The sequence below is a fragment of the Mytilus trossulus genome, chromosome 9 (genome assembly GCF_036588685.1).
Source record: "Mytilus trossulus isolate FHL-02 chromosome 9, PNRI_Mtr1.1.1.hap1, whole genome shotgun sequence".
NCBI lineage: Eukaryota > Metazoa > Mollusca > Bivalvia > Mytilida > Mytilidae > Mytilus > Mytilus trossulus.
Window position 1 is genome coordinate 43,499,022 of NC_086381.1, and position 24,184 is coordinate 43,523,205.

The following is a 24,184-nucleotide window of genomic DNA, read 5'->3' on the forward strand; positions in this document are numbered from 1 at the left end:
AAAGAAGATGTGGTATTATTGCAAATGAGACAACTATCCACAAAAGACCAAAATGACACAGACATTAACAGCATTAGGTCACCGTACGGCCTTCAACAATGAGGAAAGCCCATACAGCATAGTCAACTATAAAAAGGCCCCGATAAGACAATGTAAAACAATTCAAACGAGAAAACTAACGGCCTTATTTATGTCAAAAAAAAATAAATGAAAAAACAAATATGTAACACATAAACAAACGACAACCACAGTATATACAGGCTCCTGGACTTGGTACAGGCACATACATAAATAATGGTGCGAGGTTAAAGTCTTTTACACTAGAAATATTTTAGATCTTGTTATATAGACTAATTCTTATTCGTTCTGGTCGTGAGTTAGTCTGTCATCCTCAAACGTGTGAGCAATGGTGTACGTACACCAATTTGTAGAATACATGGGATATTCAAAGACTTAAACGAACGTTCAGTCTCAGAGGCATGACTTTTTATTAGTTGTTAGTGGCTTTTAAATAGCTGTCAGATAACTGCGAGTACTCTCAGATCTGTTCATTGTGTCTTTTTGTGTCGGGATGTACAAGTACCCGGCCACGTCCACTTGTATTTGTGTCTATCTGAGGAGTTAAGCCCTTTTCAACTGATTTTTATAGTTCGTTCTTATGTTGTACTGTTATACCACTGTCCCAGGTTAGGGGGAGGGTTGTGATCCCGCTAATATGTTTAACTCCGGCACATTATTTAAATCTGTGCCTGTCCCAAGTCAGGAGCCTGTAATTCAGTGGTTGTCGTTTGTTTATGTGTTACAGATTTGTTTTTCGTTCATTTTTTTACTTAAATAAGGCCGTTAGTTTTCTCGTTTGAATTGTTTTACATTGTCTTATCAGGGCCTTTTATAACTGACTATGCGGTCACTGATGGGCTTTGCTCATTGTTGAAGGTCGTACGGTGACCTATAGTTGTTAATGTTTGTGTCATTTTGGTCTTTTTGTGGATAGTTGTCTCATTGGCAATCATACCACATCTTCTTTTTTATATGCTCGAAACTTTAGAATAGTTTAGAAATTTATTAAATCAAATAATCCTTGAGTGATGGTTTCGTTATTTAAATTCTAAATTGATGTTTAACCGCGCTAAATATTATATATGATAATCATACGAATAAGTCAGGAACGGAGTTTCAATCTGTAATTCAATAGTTGTTGTTTGTTTCTGTATTTGTTTGTCGTATAGTGTTTTGTAAATCAATGGGTTTCTCGCTTGAATAGTTTTATCATTATGTTAAATGGTGTCGGCGTTTGCTACATGTGGAAGTTCACACATTTACGACATGTTATTGCTTAAACGCACAGTTTCTTCTTCCCGCTAATAATATATAGTCACCATTTGCACTTATATGCGAATGGCCGATTGACAGTCGCTCCAAAATATTTTGCAACATTTCAGTTAAAAAAAAACTTTTTTAAGTCTGGTAATATTTTCGTCATATTTCCAACAACTTTATTTTTCTTAAACATTACAAATATTACAAATATAACAAACAAACAAACTTCATTTTTGGAGCACTATCACAAAGTTTACGTAATACATGTGTAGCTATTTATTGAGATAAACTGTATTAATCCATACATTTCGGAATTATTAAGCAACTATATCCAAATGACGAGGAAGTTCGAGGTTATTCAAGTAATAAGATTAAGGAAACTTTGGTTAACACAACAGCATTTTCAACAAATAGTTTATTTTTGTTTGACAAACTCGAAAAGAGGGGGAAAAGTAATAAAATGGTTACTTAAGCATTTACTTAATTTCTATCACGAAATAAATGCGTTTAATATTTTAGATACAGATACAATATAGTGCATTCGTAAATGTAAAACACTTTTTAATAGAAAATTTAAAAGCGATACATCAACAGTGTTTATTTTAGAATTGCTCAAGTCTGTAGGGCTTATTCCCGATGGTTAACTGGAAGAGTAAGATAATCCTGCTCCGTCCATTAAGTTTTAAAAAGTCATGTATTAAACTCAAACTCTCGAACACGTTGTCTTGGAAGATCTTTTTTCCAAGGGGGTCCTTAATAGTTGCTTTTTGATTATCCTATAAGGAGTTTATAATTTAACTCCTTGCGAACACTTTCATAAGGAACGAAAATTCCCATCTGCATCTTTTTGAAAAGATTGCAAATATTGTTTAAATTGAATAGGGTATCCCATTTCAAACCCAGCGTCTCGGAAAATCTCATTTTGGGGAACTAGACAATGATTAAATTTGTAGTAATTCGATAATAATACATGGATTTCTCGCGAAAACATCGTTAAGGCGAAATTTAAAGTTTGTCTTGGCTGATTGAAGAAATTTCACAATAAAAACTGAAACGCATAAACGCAAAAACGCAAAAACGCATAAAGATGTTTATTCGGGACAATAACTTATATAAAACAACAGCAGAAATACATATATTGTATCACCAATGGAGGTTGTAAAATACTGTAGGTGATACTTAAACGTAATGTTTTTTTGTTTTTTTTGTCGTTAAGGGGACTGGAGGGTATTAATCCATTATTTTTTAAATATACATGTAGGATTTTGCTTGTTTTTCTATAGATGAACTTTTATCATATACTAAATAGAAAAATCAAATAAAAACAAGGGGTTATCGTTCACTTAAGCTCACAATCTGCCCTCGAAAGAAGCAACCATTTTTGTTAAGGTACTTTTTTTAAGTTGAACTAATAGGAGAAATAGAGAGATATATATATCGAAATAAAAAAAGAACTTAATTATAGAAATCGATTTAATTTTACAACTGTTTACGTAAAGCATATTTGAAAAATATCTATAGGTCACCGATGAGTTGAAAAAGACATTTTGATTCTAATGCCAAAACACAATGCCATTATTGCACTAACGGGAGACAATTTGGAGCTTTTACAGTGATATAAACATTTGAAAAATAAATCTGAGGCCAAAAACATTCGATTTTTTGGGTTGATTTTTGAGCCAATTCATAAAGTTATAACTAATAGTGTAATAAATAAAATTTGTAATGAAAACAAAAATGATAAAAATTTTGCTGAAATTACCTTCGAGCCTCCGAAAGAGCAAGTATTGCACACAAAAAAAGGAATCGTCCTTTAACAGAAACAACTCTTGAAATCATCGGCTATTCGTCGATGACTAAAGGCTATTTATTTCTGAAATCTAAATTTTGTTTTGCTGTTCTGAGTATTCAAGATGTCACATGCAGCTAAAATATTGGTAAAACATTTGAAAAAATACTGATCTGTATAAAATTTACACAAAAGTAAACGAATGAAAGCCACTGGGATGCAGTCCAGGACTCTGATAAATAAGCACATTTAAACAAGAGTGCACACACTGAAATGTCTCGTCTACTTTACTCATCATTAATATTATGTTGATAGCCCTAAGTATAAAGATTTATTACAACTGCCACATAAACTTAACATTAACCAAGATAGCTAAACAAAGACCAAATGAATTATGAAAATGAGGTAAAGGTCAGACGAACCATACCAGGCAGACATGAACAGCTAACAATTCTTCGATACAACAAATAAACTTGACCTATTACTTATAGTTTAAGAAACACAGACCAAAACACAAAAACTTAACACTGTGCAATGAACCGTGAAATTGAGGTCATGGTCAAATAAAACCTGGGAGACTAATAAATAGATCATAAGATATTTCCATGCACCAAATATAGTGACCTTTGGCATATAATATTAGATAAAAAGACCAAAACTCAAAAACTGAACTTTGACCACTGAACCATGAAAATGAGGTCAAGGTCAGATGATATCTTCCCGCTAGACATGTACTGTAACACCTTACAATCATTCCATACAACAAATATTGTAGACTCATTGCATAAAGTATGAGAAAAACAGACCAAGACAGAAAAATTTAACTATAACCACTGAACCGTGAAAATGAGGTCAAGGTCAGATGACACCTGCCAGTTGGACATGTACATCTTACAGTCCTTCCATACACCGAATATACTAGCCCTGTTGCTTATAGTATCTGAGATGTGGACTTGACCACCAAAACTTATTCTAACCTTTGTTCATTGATCCACGAAATGAAGTCGAGGTCAAGTGAAAACTGTCTGACGGGCATGAGTACCTTGCAAGGTACGCACATACCAAATAGAGTTATCCTATAACTTATAATAAGAGAGAATTCAACATTACAAAAATTCTGAACTTTTTTTTCAAGTGATCACTGAACCATGAAAATGAGGTTAAGGACATTGGACATGTGACTGACAGAAACTGCGTAACATGAGGCATCTATATACAGAGTATGAAGCATCCAATTCTTCCACCTTCTAAAATATTAAGCTTTTCAGAAGTTAACTTACGCCGCCGCCGCCGCCGGATCACTATTCATATGTCGAGCTTTCTGCAACAAAAGTTACAGGCTCGACTAAAATGACAGGTTATATGAACTGAGTGGCAATAAAAGCACAAGTCTAACACTTGCTTTTTAAAAAATTAAAATCTTTATTTAAAATGGTTATCTTTAAACAAACAAAAATTGAATATGAAAATTTACAATTCCAACAATAGATCGATATTAAACAGAAATGTTTCATTGTCATTTTTCGGCTACAATTGGTATATGAACCATCCAAATGTCAAAATATCAACATAGAGTATTTACAAAGAATGTTTCTGTTATGTTGTGCAACTAAATCTCTACAGCAAATGGTAGTGACAACACTAGATGTTAATTAGGATCCAGCGAAAAGCCAGGCTTTTGTCCACGAAGGTAGCAAATTGTCGGTGTGACTATTGCTGACGGCTTTTGGTAACACACGATGTTGGTCATGTTGTTATCACCAAGGGAAGGTCATCGTGCTCTTAATTTCCACACAAACTGATATAGCTCCAAAGGTTTAACAATGAACACCAATGGACACTCATGTCAATTGGAAGGCCACGCGGAATCAATATCCGAGATATTAAAGACAAATGCATCGGTCATGCTGGGCTTTTGTTGCTTAATGTCTAAATGGACATGGCCTATAATTAAAAGATCCTTTTGCGGAATTTGTGGATTATTTGGTCAACTGTATACAGTCTACGAGCAATTGCATCCTGGGAAAAGCCTCATTAGACAAACCCCAATTTGTTTGTAATTGGTTGTCAGAAAGACCTGGCATATAGTCTTATATTTATTGAACTTACTTACTTACAATAAGGGATAAGCCAGCGAGTAAGTCAGCAAAGGGTTAGAGAAGTACCTTGGTATATGAAAAAGTCGAAATAAACAATTGCCGGCTGGCCAAGAGATTCTCCACGTGGGGTATGATGCCAGAGGTAGAAGTAGGCATTGCCTTAAAAAAAGGCACAGATCACTTAGGCCCAAGACCCGTACGAGTTTGACAACAATGAATTAAAAGGGTAAGGTGGTACCTCTGTTTGAAACGAAGTAGAAATACACTTTAATAATTGCCGGCTGGCCAAACTAAAAGATTCTCCACGTAGGCCATTTAACCAGAGATAGAGGAAGACATTGCCATACAAATTTCTTATAGCACTTATGCCCTAGACCCGTACGAGTTTAACAATAATGAATCAAAAGGGGGAGATGGTTCCTCTGTTTAAAACAAAGTCGAAATAAAGTATTGCCGGCTGGCCAAACTAAGATGTTCTCCACGTAGGCCATTTTACCAGAGATAGATATGGTAATTGCCTTTAAAATGGCATATAACACTAATTCCAAAGACCTGTACGATTTTGCCTGCAAGGGGTTAAAAATAAAAGGTGTTACCTTTGTTTACAACGAAGTCGAAATAAACCTCTACCTCTGGTATAATGATCCACGTAGAGAATCCCGGAGTTTGGCCTACCGGCTACAGTTATTTTGACTTTAATGTGAACAGAGGTACCACCTCCTCATTTTAGCTCTTTACTGACAAACTCGTACGGGTATATGCCATATAAGTGCTATAGGCTATTTTAAAGGCAATGACCACCTATACCTCTGGTAGCATGGCCCATGTGGTGAATCTCGTAGTTTGAACAGCCGGCAATATAATTAACGACTTTGCGATATACTAGAATACCCTCCTTTCCTTTTGCTGGCATAAGTGCTATAAACCATTATAAAGGCAAGGCCCACCTCTACCTCTGGTATCATAATAAACGTGGATTATCTTTTATTTTTGGGCATCCGGCAATAGTTTATTTCGACTTTGTTATATACCAGGGTACCCTCCTTACCCATTGCTGACAAAATCGTACAGATCAATGGAATAAGAATGGGTCATTTTAGATGCAATGTCCACCACTACCTTTGTTATAATGGCCTATGTGGAGAATTTCTTTGTTTGGCCAGCCGGCAATAATTCATTTCGACTTCGTTGTAAACATAGATACCACCTCCCCCTTTTAACACTTTGCTGAAGCACTGGTACGGGTCTACGGCATAAGTGGCCATTTTTTAGGCTATGGCCACTTCTACTTCTGGTATCATGGCCCATGTGGAGAATTCCTTCGTTTAGCCAGCCAGCAATAGTTTATTTCGACTTTGTGATATACTTAGGTACCCCCCTTACCCTTTGCTGATTAACTTACACGGGTCTGGGACATACGTGTTATGGCTATGTTAGAGGTAATGCCTACCTCATCCTCTGATATAATACCCCGCGTATAGAATCTCTTAGTTAGGCCAGTCGGCTTAATTTATATTTTAGTTATAAAAAGAGGCATCGCATCCCCCCTTTAACCTTTTGCTGACAAACTTGTACAGGTCTAGGGCGTTAGTTTTATCAGCCATTTAAAAGGCAATGCACACATTTAACCTAGGATTAATGGCCAACTTGGAGAATCTCGTACTTAAGCAAGCCGGCAATAATTTATTTCGACTCTTTTGTAAACAGAGGTTCCAACTCCCTTTTAAACCCTTTGATGATACCGCGTACTTCTCTAGGGAATAATTGATTTAGGCCAAAGAGGCAATGACAACCTCTACCTCTCAGGCTCTGGTATAATGGCCCACGCGGAGAATCTCTTAGCCAATCCAGCAATAGTTTAGACTTTATTATATACTAGGGTACCAACCTTACACTTTGCTGACTAACTCGTACGGGTCTAGATCATACGTGCTCATGGTCATTTTATAGAGGCAATCCCTTCCTCTACCTTTCATATTATGGCCCGCGTGGATAATTTCTAAGTTTAGCCAGCGGGCAACAGTTTATTTCAACTTCGTTATATACCGGGCTAATTCATCCCCCTTTTAACTCATTGTTGACAAACTCGTTCGGGTCTATAGCATAAGTGCTATGAGCCATATTTAAGAGAATGACTACTCCAACATCTAGTATAAGGGCGCACCTAAAAATGTCTTAGTTTGGGCAGCCGTCACTATTTTTGGTGGACTGTGTGATATACTAGAGTATTCCCCTTACCCTCTTCTGACCAACTCGTACGGGTCGAGGACATAAGTGCCATGGCCCATGGACCATTTAAGAGGCAGTGCCTACCTATACCTCTGGTATAATGGCCAACGTGGAGAATCTCTTAGTTTGAAGAGCTGGCAATAATGAGGTTTATTTTTACTTCGTGATATACCGGCGAAATTCATGCCCCTTTTAATTCGTTGCTGATAAACTCGTGTAGATCCAAGACATAAGTGCTATAAGCCATTTATAAGGGTTTGACTACCTCTACTTCTGGTATAATGGCCTACCTGGAGTATGTCTTAGTTTAGCCAGCTATCAATAGTTGTTTTTTAGACTTAGGGATATACAAGATTATTCCCCTTGTCCTCTGTTGACCAACACCTACGGGTCTAGGATATAAGTGCTTCGAGCCATTTTAGAGGTAATGCGATATATTGTAAAAGACATGAAATTTCATGTACAAATCATTTATAATGTGAGTATGGTCTGTATTTAACTCCTAAAAGGACATGGTATTTTGAAGTTCAAAATGAAACCTGCCAAAAATATACACATTTTATATCGGACATAAAGCAAAATTATCGGACAAAAAGCAAAACGGACAAAAAGCAACGGACAAAAAGCAAAAGTTTCGGACAAAAAGCAAAATAATTGGACAAAAGGCAAAACGGACAAAAAGCAACGGACAAAAAGCAAAAGTTTCGGACAAAAAGCAAAATAATCGGACAAAAGGCAAAACGGACAAAAAGCAACGGACAAAAAGCAAAAGTTTCGGACAAAAAGCAAAATTATCGGACAAAAAGCAAAAGCGGACAAAAAGCGAATTGCGGACAAAAAGCACCGTATCACAGGTGTTTTATGTTTTTCAAACTGTACCTTTACGGGAAATGTATTACTCTTATTAGAAAGTCTCTTACTTAAATTTAGGATTAGTTTTAACAAAATTATGTGACCTTAAAATGGGTTTACAGAATAGCGATTACTCGCCATAAACTAACAATTAGAGAAAAATTAGGGGAACAGACAGAGCTACAAAAGGGGTACAAAAATATAAGCAATGACTTTAAAAAATACAAGATAATAAAGTACTGATTACAGAACTAAACAATCTACAGAATAAAGACCCCCCCCCAAAAAAAAAAAATAAAAAAATAGTTAAATTAGACAGAAATGGAGTTACCTCGAACCTAGACACTTTCTAATGAAGTCACAATCTAGGAAAATAGGACATGTTTAAACTTAGTTATTATTCCTTTGTGCCTTTTATTTAAGAAAAGTACTACTGATAATAACCTCATCCGTTTACAAAAGGACAGAAACAATAATTGTTTTTTTTTAACTTTGAATTAAGAAATACTTTGATACCTTTGTTTTATTTGACAATTCAAGCTACTTAGGTTTTCGTAAACTGGTTAAACTTTATCTTTCATTTTATGTTTTAACTTTTTTTGGTCACACATCATGTAAAGTGCTAAGATTAGAAACCGTCCTTTCATTTAAAATTGAAAGTGTGATTATTCATAATCAATCAGAAAAGAAATAACATATGAACTGTGTGCCTTATTTGACAGATGACCAACAGTCATATACAACATATTTATTATTTAACTTTTTGTTGTTAACTTGTAGTGTGTTTTTTTTATATATCTTTTACATTGGAATGACACGAAGATCGTAAATAAATATTATAATATCGACTATCGTTTACATTTGTAAGATTCATTTCTAAAAGATCAGTATGGGGGAAAATCCATCAATATCGTTTTCTTCATCAGAATGTAAGATTCGTTATTTACTGTAGACGTTTTTTTATTCTCCCCTAATCATGTCTGGACTTAGAATTTGAACACGCTTCTTATGCTGCCGTGTTTGGTATTTGCGATTTGAACACCCTTCTCTCACTGGGTTAAGGAACTTGGTATATGAACACCCTTCACTTACCTAGTTTGTGATTTGGGATTTGAACGCCCTTTCCTCATTGGGATTAAGACTTGGGTATTGAACACCCGTACCTCACCGGGTTTTGGACTTGGGATTTAAAACACCATTCCCTGTCCTGGTTTGCTACTTGGGATTTAAACGTCCTTCCCTCATTGTGTTTCTGACTTTGGATATGTACATCCTTCCCTCATTGGTTTTGGGACTTTGGATATGAACACCCTTCCCTCATTGGGTTTGGGACTTTGGATATGAACACCCTTCCCTAATTAGGTTTGGGACTTGGAATTTGAACACCCTTCCCTCATTGGGTTTGGGACTTTGGATTTAACATGATTCGCGTCGGTAACATTTTGGCACTTTGTCTTCTACAATATCTACGCCTTCTAGGCTGTATAAAAATTTGGTTTTCGTGAGTGAAGTGATTTGTCTTTCGACGTCAGCTTCATCTTAGGTTGTGACACAGATCATGATGTATGTGTGCATGTAGATGGAGTACATGGCAGATTAGTTGTTTTGTCAGACGTGTTTTTACTAAAGACGCCTTTCTCTAAAAGGATTAAAAAAACGTGTAATAAAGTGTACTTTTATGGCTTGAAATTATGTTTTTTAACTATATATCATGTATACATAAACAATAAAATCTCTGTAAGAAATGATACTTGCAGCTGATTTTAGTTTTGCACAAAAATGTATAAGGTTCAAAATTATTGTCAGCATCAGAAAACATTGTCTTTTTCATGTTGAAAATATACTCATATTTTATATATAGCTTAGGTGAAGAAAAAGAAATGAGATAATTAATTTTTGATCCATGCTAAAGTGATTATTTCATTCATATTTGATTATATTCATCGTTTAAGCTTAAAGATAACGTCAAATGTTTCGGGTGTTCCATCGCGTATGAAAAGTTAAGTCTTAATAAAAAAAAATGTTTTTTAAATTACAGATGAAGGTCTAGATCAGATGGTATGTTGTAACGGTGATCAACCTGTCAACAGGTAAGATTGTCTTTCCTTGAAATAAATATTCGGTATAATTACGTCCCTTGGCATCAAGATAAAGGAATTTAGAAGCTTAGTCGCAATCGTGAAAACAACCCATTGGATCAAAACCAAACAACTTAAAAAGTACAGAAAAATATGTCATACCTTTTAGAAAAAAAGGGTTTAAAGGGCTATTGTAGGGTCAAACTTGAATCCTAATCATAAAATTGACAAGACTTCAATATGAGTTAAACATTTGCCGATGGAGATAAAGTAATCTACATTCAGTTGATATATAAAAAGTTGGTAACCTAGTATATATGATGAGTTTGTTTACAACCACTGGGTCGATCGATGCCACTGCTGGTGTAGTTTTAACTCCGTTGGTATCACCAGCCTAGTAGCAGCTGACATGAATTATCATTGATATGGTCATATTTATAAATTGACTGTTTACAAAACATTTGAATTTTTGAAATATTAAGGCTTTTCTACCTCAGGAATAGATTACCTTAGCTGTATTTAGCAAAACTTTTAGGAATTTTGGTCCTCAATGCTCTTCTACTTCGTACTTCATTTGGCCTTTTAACGTTTTTGGATTTGAGCGTCACGGATGAGTCTTTTGTAGACGAAACGCGCGTCTGGCGTAAATAAAAAGTTTAATCCTGGTATCTATGATGAGTTTATTTATTGACTTATGGAGGCATTAACGAGAGGCAGACATATATATTAACAAGAAAGCAACCAAAATACACTGAAAGCCAAAAATAAAAACATTCAGAGACCAAAATACGTTTAAAAAAAGACTTTAGCGTCCACACACCAATCGCAAGGTTTAAATCGCCAACAAGAGTAAAAACAAATGTTGAATGAAATTATCAAATCTTGCAAGACTATCAAAGAACTGTTATCTTATATCAAGAATCTATATTTTTGTTTTAGACCAGAATGTTTCCCTTTCTTTACTCCTCCTGGAGAATTCAAACATACATGTATGGAGTTTGTACGTTCAGAAGCAGCACCAACTACAGGCTGTGGACCAGGTATATATTATCGTATAAGTAAACCAATCACCGCTGAGCACGAAATGTACCGACAAAGTATAACAAGAAAACATGACATCTGATAGAAATTGTAAAAGATTAGAATTTTTTGTATGGTGTAATGTAAAAACTAGATTTTCAATGTGTTTATAACCAATCATCAAATAGGAACAACCAAAAATATACAAGGTCGTTCTAGTTTGCACGATACTAAAATGATCTGTCCATCTACAAACATGCCAAATTGCAATTAGCTAGTATACGTTTTAACAATTCTTTTAATTGCTATAGTGCGCGTTATATACCTCGCATTCAAAACTATTTCAGATGTACGAAAAAAAAAACCCAGAAAACATTACCATTACCAGGAAGTAAAAGACAGGAAAATAAATGTAAAATAATGTTACGCCATTGGTATGTTGTCCCTCACTTTCAATCCTGTTGTGATAATTGTGTCACAACGTTCAGGTTAAAAAAAAAATAATGTATGCTAAATACCAAACATTATAAATATTTATAATATGCATATTCGAGCAACAGTATGGCGTAAATAATCAGCAACACGCTCTGTTTAAACTTTAACAAATAAGACATACTAAAGTACAATGTAATTGTATGTACAGGTCCTCGTCACCAGATGAACCAGAGAACGTCTTACTTAGATTTGTCACAGGTGTATGGCAATAACATCAAGGCTATGAGAGAACTACGTACATTGCATGGAGGTGAGTCGTTTTTAGAAGTCATAATACAACAAATTCTTAGGTCCAGGATTTGAAATTACTGCCAGTAGACGAAATATCTTTTAGAAAATAAATTACTTTTGTCTTTTGGTAAGTCGTAAAACAAAAACGTCTACCTGAGATGGTTAGCTTGAGATGGTGAGCTGTGGACGTATGATGGTTCATTGTTGGTTTTTGAACGGCTGTTATATTGCTGTTTGTCTTTAATGTGTTTAATACCAGTAAAATCAGTTAAGAAACAGCCTATGCGATTCTGCATTTCTTGGACTGTTTTGCGCGATACGATAAAACGCTGAAAAATCGTACGTATGTTTACATAACACAAATATCAGTATAGTTTTAATTAACTTATTATTACATTGCATATTATAGGACTCTTTTGTGTGGTTCTTAATGACCGACTATGAAGGAAATAGTATAAAGTTGTCAAAAATTGATATTCAATGGACTTACTTGACAGCTTATATCCAAAACATTAAGTGAATTATATCTAATAAATTGACTGTTTACAGGCGAGATGCAGGAAGGTGCTGGAGGTTTGTTACCTGATGGACCACCTGATCTAGATTGTGTCGAAGGTCAAGTTTGTTTCAGAGCAGGTAAACTATAATCAAGTATCATTTTACACACCTGAGTCCTGATAACAACTTTTATTCAATTGGAATATCTATAAGATACATTCACTCGTTTTAAACTCACAAATTTCTTTATTTCTAGACTAGACAAAGTTGTTGGTAACTACGAACTTTTTTAAATAGTGACCTCTACATAACTGTGTGTGCGATTTATCTAATTGCTGTCACGTGCATACATATTCTATATTATAGACATGACCACTATTCTTGACTCTGTTGATAAGAATATCCCTTTTTTACAAGAACCAGTACGGGAAAAGAAATCAAATGTTATATATATTATTTAGCAACTACCCTTTACAGCGATGGGGTATCCACAAATGCGTCTAACAGCATACTAGTATGCGATGAAATATATACGGACAAGTAAAATTATTTATACAACATTTTCAGACTTAACATTGCAATTTGGTACATTGTAAAATAAGACATTATCTTACATAAGAAAAAGAACTATTATGTACAATATAAAAGTATGAACTAAGCTAACAGTAACGTAAATAATATTACATAAACAAATAACATTTAAAGTTTAGGTTCCAATACCAATGCTCTCACAGAATATTTCACTCAGCATCTTCTATTTAATAACAGGAGATCACAGACATTCAGATGCACCAACATTAAACGTTATTCACGTTCTATTTCTGAGAGAACATAACAGGATAGCCAGAGGACTCCAAAAAATCAATCTACATTGGGGAGACGAAAAAATTTATCAGGAAACGAAAAAAATATTAGATGGAATGTACCAGCATATAATATACAACGAATATTTACCCGCCATTCTTGGAGAGGAAATAGTTACTAAATTTGGAATCAGAAGTACAGCTAGAGGATATAATAATGTCTACGATCCAAAAGTTGATGGATCTACCAGAAATGTATTTGCTGCAGCCGTATTTAGAATAGGACATACTCAAATTGAATCATTCGTTGGATTTATGACACCAGATTATGCACATGGAGCTCAAACACCAGTTGTTGAGGAATTTTTCAACACACGTTTAATACGCGGACATAATAATATGTATGGTGTGGATGGAATAGCACGATGGATGTGTACACATTTCCAGGGAGCGCCAGATAGTTTTATTACACATGCAGTCAGGGATAGACTTTTCGAAACTGAGCCCGGAAACGGATTTGATTTACCAGCATTAAACATGCAGCGCGCCAGAGATCATGGCATTCCATCATATAATAAATGGAGAGAATTCTGTGGACTTAAACCTGCACTTCATTTTGGTGTCGCACCAATGGGTTTGATAGACCATGACCCTCGATCAGCTAAAGCACTTCAATTGTCTTACAGGTAATGTTCATTATATAGACCATGACCCTCGATCAGCTAAAGCACTTCAATTGTCTTACAGGTAATGTTCATTATATATAGACCATGACCCTCAATCAGCTAAAGCACTTCAATTGTCTTACAGGTAATGTTCATTATATCAAAAATATAGTAACTTTTCAATTGTGTTATATCAAACAGAATGACAAATTATTTCTTTTTTCGATTTTAATATCTGAAATATCAATTCTTTATATTGCTCTTACTTGATTTTTGAGTTTCGAGTTTCTTTCTGATCTGCATGCAATAAGTGTATTTCGACAAAGTATTTTGTATTTGTTTAAATTATAAATGGAAATGAGGAATGTGCCAAAGAGACAACAAACCGACCAAAATCAGAAAACAGCACAAGGCCACCAATGGGTTTTCAACACAGCAATAATATCCTTCACATAGAGGCGGACTTCGGGTGGCCCCTTAACAATATGTTTACAAGTTTAGCTTTGATATTAAACAATAATAACTACTCTTATTTGTACCAGTATAATTATAAATGCAATAGAAGCAGTGATTAAAAATGAAAAATATATATTCATAATTATAAAGTTCCTTTAAGTGCTTATTCGTGAAATAATATCACATGCAAACAAATAGAAACCAATTGATAGAGAATATGGTTAGAGTTTGGATGAGAATCTGAATTACCCTGAAAGAAATCTCCACATTTTGTCCAACATACTTATTTTCTATTTAGAATGTGATACTAGTTATATAGTAAGTAATTGTGTTCCGTACTAAATTTAATGATTATTTAAAAAAATATTAGGGCCAATTTTCCCCAATTTGTTTTTCACAGTAGGGCCACCTTCAGAAAAAAACTTTTTTGTCATCTTCAAACTGTTTCAATCTTTTATTTAATGCATTATATCAGAGCTTTATAAATGGATAATAGGGTTCTTAAAATAGCTATTTTCAAACAGATTGCCAAAGTTTAAACGTATGTAAACAGCTCCAAATAATTAATTTTTACACATGTTGAGCATCTATTAAAATATGCAATAATGTTTAAAGTATATTCTGTTTGCCTTAAGATTTGATAAATTGAAGACTTTGACTCTGTGAAATAAACTTATACAGGGGATAGTGGTTCTTCTGTTCTAACAATATCATATGTATATTTTTGTTATGACAGCCATCCAAATGATATTGACATTTTCCCTGGAGCTTTATCGGAGGTACCAATGCCTGGTTCATTGTTAGGACCAACCTTTCAGTGTCTCTTCAGTCTACAGTTTTTGAATTTCAAAGTTGGAGATCGATTTTATTACGAAAATGATTTCAAACATACAGGATTTACACCAGGTAAATTTTAAAGATTAATTACAGCTAATTTCCTACTGCTTGTACAGTAAAACTTTGTCTGGTTTGCTTACTTTGTTTGAATAAACGTTAGCTCAAGCATTGTTATTAAGATTGACATCTACAAACAATATAAACAGGCATTATCAAATACGTATATATTATATTTAAATTTAATTGAAAGTTATCCCAATTACAATTGTCAATATACAAACAAAGCAAACAAGTAACCAAATTCTGCCTTATTTCCAATGTAATACCACTATACAGGTAACAGATCAACAACAGAGACAACCTAACACAATTTGACAACAATTTACAATAAAACTTGTTGGTCAGCTTAACACTATTTGCAACTTATTATTAAATCTATAGGTCACATTTATACAATTTAACGATTCATTATTAAATCTTGGGTCAATTTATTATTATCTTTCTATTTATAGGTCAACTTAACACCATTAAACAACAGAGGCTATCATCTTTGTTTATGAGAAACATGCAAATGTCTCGTATGCAGCACAATGCTTTTGTCTCGCCATTATCTGGGTAAGTACAACGTAAAATGTCTGGTATGCAGCACAATGCCTTCGTCTCGCCATTATCTGGGTAAGTATAATGTAGAGAATGTTTCGTGTGCAGCACAATGCCTTCGTCTCGCCATTATCTGGATAAGTATAACGTAGAGAATGTCTCGTATGCAGCGGAATGCTTTTACCTCGCCATTATCTGGGTAAGTATAACGCAGAGAATGTCTTGTATGCAGCAGAATGCTTTTACCTCGCCATTATCTGGGTAGGTATAACGTAGAGAATGTCTCGTATGCAGCAGAATGCTTTTACCTCGCCATTATCTGGGTAAGTATAACGTAGAGAATGTCTCGTATGCAGCACAATGCTTTTGTCTCGCCATTATCTGGGTAAGTATAACGTATAGAATGTCTCGTATGCAGCACAATGCTTTTGTCTCGCCATTATCTGGGTAAGTATAACGTAGAGAATATCTCGTATGTAGCGCAATGCTTTTGTCTCGCCATTATCTGGGTAAGTATAACGTATAGAACGTCTCGTATGCAGCACAATGCTTTTGTCTCGCCATTATCTGGGTAAGTATAACGTAGAGAATGTTTCGTATGCAGCACAATGCCTTTGTCTCGCCGTTATCTGGGTAAGTATAACGTAGAGAATGTCTCGTATGCAGAAGAATGCCTTTGTCTCGCCATTATCTGGGTAAGTATTACGTAGAGATTGTCTTGTATGCAGGCAGCACAATGCTTTTGTCTCTCCATTATCTGGGTAAGTATAACGTAGAGAATGTCTCGTATGCAGAAGAATGCCTTTGTCTCGCCATTATCTGGGTAAGTATTACGTAGAGAATGTCTTGTATGCAGGCAGCACAATGCTTTTGTCTCTCCATTATCTGGGTAAGTATAACGTAGAGAATGTCTCGTATGCAGCAGAATGCTTTTGTCTCGCCATTATCTGGGTAAGTATAACGTAGAGAATGTTTCGTATGCAGCACAATGCCTTTGTCTCGCCATTATCTGGGTAAGTATAACGTAGAGAATGTCTCGTATGCAGAAGAATGCTTTTGTCTCGCCATTATCTGTGTAAGTATAACGTAGAGAATGTCTTGTATGTAGACAGCACAATGCTTTTGTCTCTTCATTATCTGGGTAAGTATAACGTAGAGAATGTCTCGTATGCAGCAGAATGCTTTTGTCTCGCCAATATCTGGGTAAGTATAACGTAGAGAATGTCTCGTATGGAGCACAATGTTTTTGTCTCGCCATTATCTGGGTAAGTATAACGTAGAGAATGTCTCGTATGCAGCAGAATGCCTTTGTCTCGCCATTATCTGGGTAAGTATTACGTAGAGATTGTCTTGTATGCAGGCAGCACAATGCTTTTGTCTCTCCATTATCTGGGTAAGTATAACGTAGAGAATGTCTCGTATGCAGAAGAATGCCTTTGTCTCGCCATTATCTGGGTAAGTATTACGTAGAGAATGTCTTGTATGCAGGCAGCACAATGCTTTTGTCTCTCCATTATCTGGGTAAGTATAACGTAGAGAATGTCTCGTATGCAGCAGAATGCTTTTGTCTCGCCATTATCTGGGTAAGTATAACGTAGAGAATGTTTCGTATGCAGCACAATGCCTTTGTCTCGCCATTATCTGGGTAAGTATAACGTAGAGAATGTCTCGTATGCAGAAGAATGCTTTTGTCTCGCCATTATCTGTGTAAGTATAACGTAGAGAATGTCTTGTATGTAGACAGCACAATGCTTTTGTCTCTTCATTATCTGGGTAAGTATAACGTAGAGAATGTCTCGTATGCAGCAGAATGCTTTTGTCTCGCCAATATCTGGGTAAGTATAACGTAGAGAATGTCTCGTATGGAGCACAATGTTTTTGTCTCGCCATTATCTGGGTAAGTATAACGTAGAGAATGTCTCGTATGCAGCAGAATGCCTTTGTCTCGCCATTATCTGGGTAAGTATAACGTAAAGAATGTCTTGTATGCAACACAATGCCTTCGTCTCGCCATTATCTGGGTAAGTATAACGTAGAGAATGTCTCGTATGCAGCACAATGCTTTTGTCTCGCCATTATTTGGGTAAGTATAACGTAGAGAATGTCTCGTATGAAGGATAATGCCTTTGTCTCGCCATTATCTGGATAAGTATAACGTAGAGAATGTCTCGTCTGTAGCTCAATGCTTTTGTCTCGCCATTATCTGGGTAAGTATAACGTAGAATGGTTCGTATGCAGCTCAATGCTTTTGTCTCGCCATTATCTGGGTAAGTATACCGTAGAATGTCTCGTATGCAGCTCAATGCTTTTGTCTCGCCATTATCTGGATAAGTATAACGTAGAGAATGTCTCGTATGCAGCACAATGCTTTTGTCTCGCCATTATCTGGGTAAGTATAACGTAGAGAATGTCTCGTATGCAGCTCAATGCTTTTGTCTCGCCATTATCTGGGTAAGTATAACGTAGAATGGCTCGTATGCAGCACAATGCTTTTGTCTCGCCATTATCTGGGTAAGTATAACGTAGAATGGCTCGTATGCAGCTCAATACTTTTGACTCGCCATTATCTGGGTAAGTATACCGTAGAATGTCTCGTATGCAGCTCAATGCTTTTGTCTCGCCATTATCTGGATAAGTATAACGTAGAGAATGTCTCGTATGCAGCACAATGCTTTTGTCTCGCCATTATCTGGGTAAGTATAACGTAGAGAATGTCTCGTATGCAGCACAATGCCTTTGTCTCGCCATTTACTGGGTAAGTATAACGTAGAGAACGTGTCGTATGGAGCACAATGCTTTTACCTCGCCATTATCTGGGTAAGTATAACGTAGAGAATGTCTCGTATGGAGCACAATGCCTTTGTCTCGCCATTTACTGGGTAAGTTTAACGTAGAGAACGTCTCGTATGGAGCACAATGCTTTTGTCTCGCCATTATCTGGGTAAGTATAACGTAGAATGGCTCGTATGCAGCTCAATGCTTTTGTCTCGCCATTATCTGGGTAAGTATACCGTAGAATGTCTCGTATGCAGCTCAATGCTTTTGTCTCGCCATTATCTGGATAAGTATAACGTAGAGAATGTCTCGTATGCAGCACAATGATTTTGTCTCGCCATTATCTGGGTAAGTATAACGTAGAGAATGTCTCGTATGCAGCACAATGCTTTTGTCTCGCCATTATCTGGGTAAGTATAACGTATAGAACGTCTCGTATGCAGCACAATGCTTTTGTCTCGCCATTATCTGGGTAAGTATAACGTAGAATGTCTCGTATGCAGCACAATGCTTTTGTCTCGCCATTATCTGGGTAAGTATAACGTAGAGAATGTCTCGTATGCAGCACAATGCTTTTGTCTCGCCATTATCTGGGTAAGTATAACGTATAGAATGTCTCGTATGCAGCACAATGCTTTTGTCTCGCCATTATCTGGGTAAGTATAACGTAGAGAATGTCTTGTATGGAGCACAATGCCTTTGTCTCGCCATTTACTGGGTAAGTATAACGTAGAGAACGTGTCGTATGGAGCACAATGCTTTAACCTCGCCATTATCTGGGTAAGTATAACGTAGAGAATGTCTCGTATGGAGCACATTGCCTTTGTCTCGCCATTTACTGGGTAAGTATAACGTAGAGAACGTCTCGTATGGAGCACAATGCTTTTGTCTCGCCATTATCTAGGTAAGTATAACGTAGAGAACGTCTCGTATGCAGCACAATGCTTTTGTCTCGCCATTATCTGGGTAAGTATAACGTAGAGAATGTCTCGTATGGAGCACAATGCCTTTGTCTCGCCATTTACTGGGTAAGTATAACGTAGAATGTCTCGTATGCAGCACAATGCTTTTGTCTCGCCATTATCTTGGTAAGTATAACGTAGAGAATGTCTCGTATGGAGCACAATGCCTTTGTCTCGCCATTTACTGGGCAAGTATAACGTAGAGAACGTCTCGTATGGAGCACAATGCTTTTGTCTCTCCATTATCTGGGTAAGTATAACGTAGAGAATGTCTCGTATGCAGCACAATGCTTTTGTCTCGCCATTATCTGGATAAGTATAACGTAGAATTCATACGTTTGTCTAGTAGCCAGCAAGGTATCAATATCGCAACATTCAAATATATGTCTAGTAGATAGTACGATAACAGAATTTACCATGCAGTTTAGCAGTTTAAAAAAACATCATTAAAGATACAAGGTTTATAATTTGATTCGTGAGGAGTGCCATTCGTCTACATAAAACTCATTAGTGGCGCTCGAAACAAAACAGTTGTAATGACCAAAACCAATACAAAGACGATCAATATGATCAAGGAGATATTAACGAAATAGCCTTTTTAACCTGAGGAAGTTTGAACCTTATTTTCACAATAATATCTTTATTTATCAACGATGATTATCAAGTATTCCATATGCTATCTTTCAAATACTATCTTCAGACATTATATTTATACAATTTAATAGTTGTACGTGTTTTTTTTCCAATTTCAGACCACAACGACACGGGCACGAAATGTTTCCACCTCTCGATTTGAATTTCTGGCGGGAAATAGTTATTCATAAAAAGAAATAATACTCACGTTACCTCATCCTACAGCAAGAGTCCAGCTGTTGTAATATACTGTACGCTAAAATCCATGGTTTTTAAAGGCTGATAAAAAGTTAACTACATATTAAAGAATATGAATTTGATAAATCTGAATAAAAGAACGCCTTTTTTATTGTTAAGTGAAGACACAGCTGAATTGTTTTAATTAAAGTTGTATGTGTTTCATACACATATATTTGATATATCAATGGAGAGGTTTATAACTAATCATTAAACGAATCAATAAAAGGTTATTTTTGTTATTGTTTTATAGACTTTCATAGCAATGGATAATTATAGTATAACTAATCGCCGTATTTGAATATAAAAAATAAGACAACGCGTGACCGAACGACGGCTTGGATTAAACGAGTGCGCAGCACGAGTTTCATCCATAGCGGCGTTCGGTCACAAGTTGTCTTATTTTTTATATTCAAATACGGCGATTAGTTATACTTTTTATTACCTTGGAAAATGTGTTTTTTTTTTATGAAATTAATGTAGAAAATGTAAAGAACTATATCTTTTGCCTACGCATTGACAATTTGTTTTGATGCGACGTTATCGACGTCTTGACAACGCCTATAGTTGTATGACGTCAGGGAGTGAAATAACCACGTTTATTTCACATGTGAAATTATCGATTTTTATTCAACTGGGAAATCAATGTAATTCATTGCAACCAATGTAATAAATGATTTTAATGATACATACCTTTATTTGTGATTGATTGCTAACGTGGAGTTTGTTTATCCCTAATCAAGTTATAGTTTAATAAATAAATTTTGTGTATTTACTGTCTTCTGATTGGTTAAAATTATTAGTTTTATTTTCAATGTTGTCACTTTTGATGGCGACACGCCCACTCTGACGTTGTGTATTCATACGCCAACATGTGTGTATGTTGTTATTGTCAAGATAAATATTATAAAAAGTTCTTTGCGCCTTATTTTTGATAGAAATTTATTTATAATGAATGGCAATAATTTATTTTGATTTTATTGAACCACAAAACTAATTTTTGACTCTTCACATTTTACATAATCCGCTTCGCGGATTATTCAATGTGAAGAGTCAAAAATTAGTTTTATGGTTCAATAAATTCAAAATAAAAAATAGCCATTCATTAAAACATATATATTTATAGCGGATTGGGAAACACGTTATTGCAACTATTTACTCATTTCCCCTTTGCGGGTGCGAGTGTTGCCTTGTAGTGGCATATTAGCCTGCCTTTTTTCGAAATCTAAAAGGTGTATTCTACGTGCAAGAGATATCATGGCTCTCTCTTACACTGGTCAGGCATTTATCGTCCCATTCCGACGGACTATCATCATTACTTAAGGTAGCACTCCACAGTTAGAAAATAAAATCAAAAATGAGCCACAAAATGTTTTAGCATCTCATATTCCTGGATTTCTAATACATTAACCTAACTGTTTGTGTTGTACTTGTGCATATGTATGTAATCAGTATCTTCCATAGATTTGATTTTCAAAAGTTAATAGGGTGAAAATTAATTCCTTTCATGTGTATCCATGGTAACATTCTGCATTTATTTACCATAAAATATTGCAAAAAGGGGGGTGAACATGTCACATTTCCCCCCAAAATTTGGATCAAACTAGAATTTCAATGCCTTTGAGTGATACCTTTTTAGAAACTGTTTTCCTAAATCTTCCTAATAATCAAATAAAAAATGGGTGTCTTTCGCCTCATTTTTTCGTAAAATCCAATCACAAAGTTCGTGCCATAAAAAGTTGGAAAAAAACATTACAATAATTGCCGGACCAATGTATGGTAGGGACATGCAAATACGGACTGTCATACAGAAAACAGCCTATAACTCAGCTATCCAAAAATGAATTTTATTGCACACTAGCTCTCATATTTGAAAAATTCACAGGGGCCAAAATGCGAAACTACACATCTAACTGTGGAGTGCTACCTAAGACCATACTCGCAAATAGTGTCTAGGGAGAACACACAATTCAGTCTTTGGAATGTTGTCCCCGGAACGGGTATCGAATCAGGAACCTTTGTGTTAGAAGTCCGATGCACTAACCACTACACCACGGCTCTCTTAAGTTATGACATTGTGTTTGTTTAATATGTAAATAAGGACAATAGGTATGATTGCCAATGAGACAACTATCAACCACAGTTTAAATGTAGTGGATCTAAGCAATTATAGGCAACCACACGGCCTTCAAAAATGAGAAAATCCATACCGCATAGTCTGCTAAGATTTATTAATTGCCAAACTAAAGGAATGTTATAATCCACATTAGGTTGCCTGTCTATTTATCACTTTTGCAACATAGTTTATACTATCATATGGAAAATTACTAACCACAGAAGATTGCTATTGGACTTTGGCATATCTTATCGCAAAATGTATTTAATAAATAGCATTAAAAAATATATTTGGAAAGAGTTGAAAAACACCATCACCAAGATTACCCGTGGTTATCATTTATGATTGGAAATAAAAAACTCTTAACGATGAATTTTGGTCTGGGCACTGAAAGAGAAATTTATTGGCACAATGGCAAATTTGGAGCAAGAAATGAATTCCTGAAGTCTTTTGGATATTTCTTTTCAGGTTACATATTTTTTCTATAGATTATTGATGTGTAAACACAATACAAGGAACTTTTATTTAAATATTGTGAACACATCTGTGACCTGTAGAAAAAAGTGTTTAATCGTATTGATGTTTAATCCAAACAATTGCATTACATGTATTAGGTAAACAATAGTTTGTTCATTGGCTAATAGTTACAAAGGTGACTGGTGAATGGAAACAGTGTAACAGGTCTTCCTCTGATCAGCAAAAAGTGTGACATCTGTTTGGATGTGCGGGATGAAAAAGTACACAGTCTCGTCCAGTCAGAATGGGGATGTTAAATCTGATGACTCGTTTAGAAAGAAAATTGAGAACCCTCGTAACAACTGGTCCGTAGGTGGTCTTCAAAATTTCTGTGTCAATCAAATATACCCTCTGCTTCTATTGGCAATCTTTAATTCCACGACCTTGATTCCGGACGACTCTATAACAGAACCTGCTTACTTATCGTTTGTTCTCGTCCAAAATATGCATGAAACATTTGCCACTGGAAGTTAAGCGACAAAAAAACTATTAAATGGAAAATTGACATGTCGTAACTATTTTTTTTGTAAGGAGTTAGCTGCCAAATCGACTTTCTGAAATCCATAAATGTTCGATGAATGCAAAAAAAAAACCAACCCCAAAACCTGTAGGACAAATCAAGTATTACTCATAATAATCATTTGTGAAAACATCCAATTTCTATGAACATGTCATGATCTAGTTTTCAGTTATTTGGAATCGGGTTTCTCAACGTGTGGAAATAATCCGTTGAGAACACGTTTTTTTTAAGCAATTTTTTGATTTGTAGTTTGTAGAGAAAAACAACACGTGCTTGTATTTTAAATAGTTTGTGTAGATGCTGATTTCCAAAGAATAGTATCATCTTGGAATTTCAGTCTGTTTTTTTATTCTTTTTGTCTTCTTTGTGTCTTCATTTTTCCATGCATTGTTATGTTAATTTCATGAAAGACAATGTCATAGTATATGTAAAAGTACAATCAAGCAAACATGT

General features: G+C 35.3%; 1 protein-coding gene across 2 annotated transcripts in view; it reads left to right on the top strand.

Moving 5' to 3' along the window:
- The window catches only part of LOC134683912 (peroxidase-like protein), a 56,356-nt gene extending 35,544 nt beyond the window's left edge, over positions 1 to 20,812 (top strand). For both annotated transcript variants that reach the window (XM_063543218.1, XM_063543219.1), the window contains exons 6-13: positions 10,328 to 10,379; positions 11,307 to 11,407; positions 12,031 to 12,132; positions 12,663 to 12,749; positions 13,380 to 14,100; positions 15,272 to 15,441; positions 15,885 to 15,987; positions 20,462 to 20,812. In XM_063543218.1, the coding sequence (XP_063399288.1) occupies positions 10,328 to 10,379; positions 11,307 to 11,407; positions 12,031 to 12,132; positions 12,663 to 12,749; positions 13,380 to 14,100; positions 15,272 to 15,441; positions 15,885 to 15,987; positions 20,462 to 20,543 (1,418 nt within the window). In that variant the 3' untranslated portion in view covers positions 20,544 to 20,812. The remainder of the gene's footprint in view (positions 1 to 10,327; positions 10,380 to 11,306; positions 11,408 to 12,030; positions 12,133 to 12,662; positions 12,750 to 13,379; positions 14,101 to 15,271; positions 15,442 to 15,884; positions 15,988 to 20,461) is intronic.
- Positions 20,813 to 24,184: the final 3,372 nt, after the last annotated feature.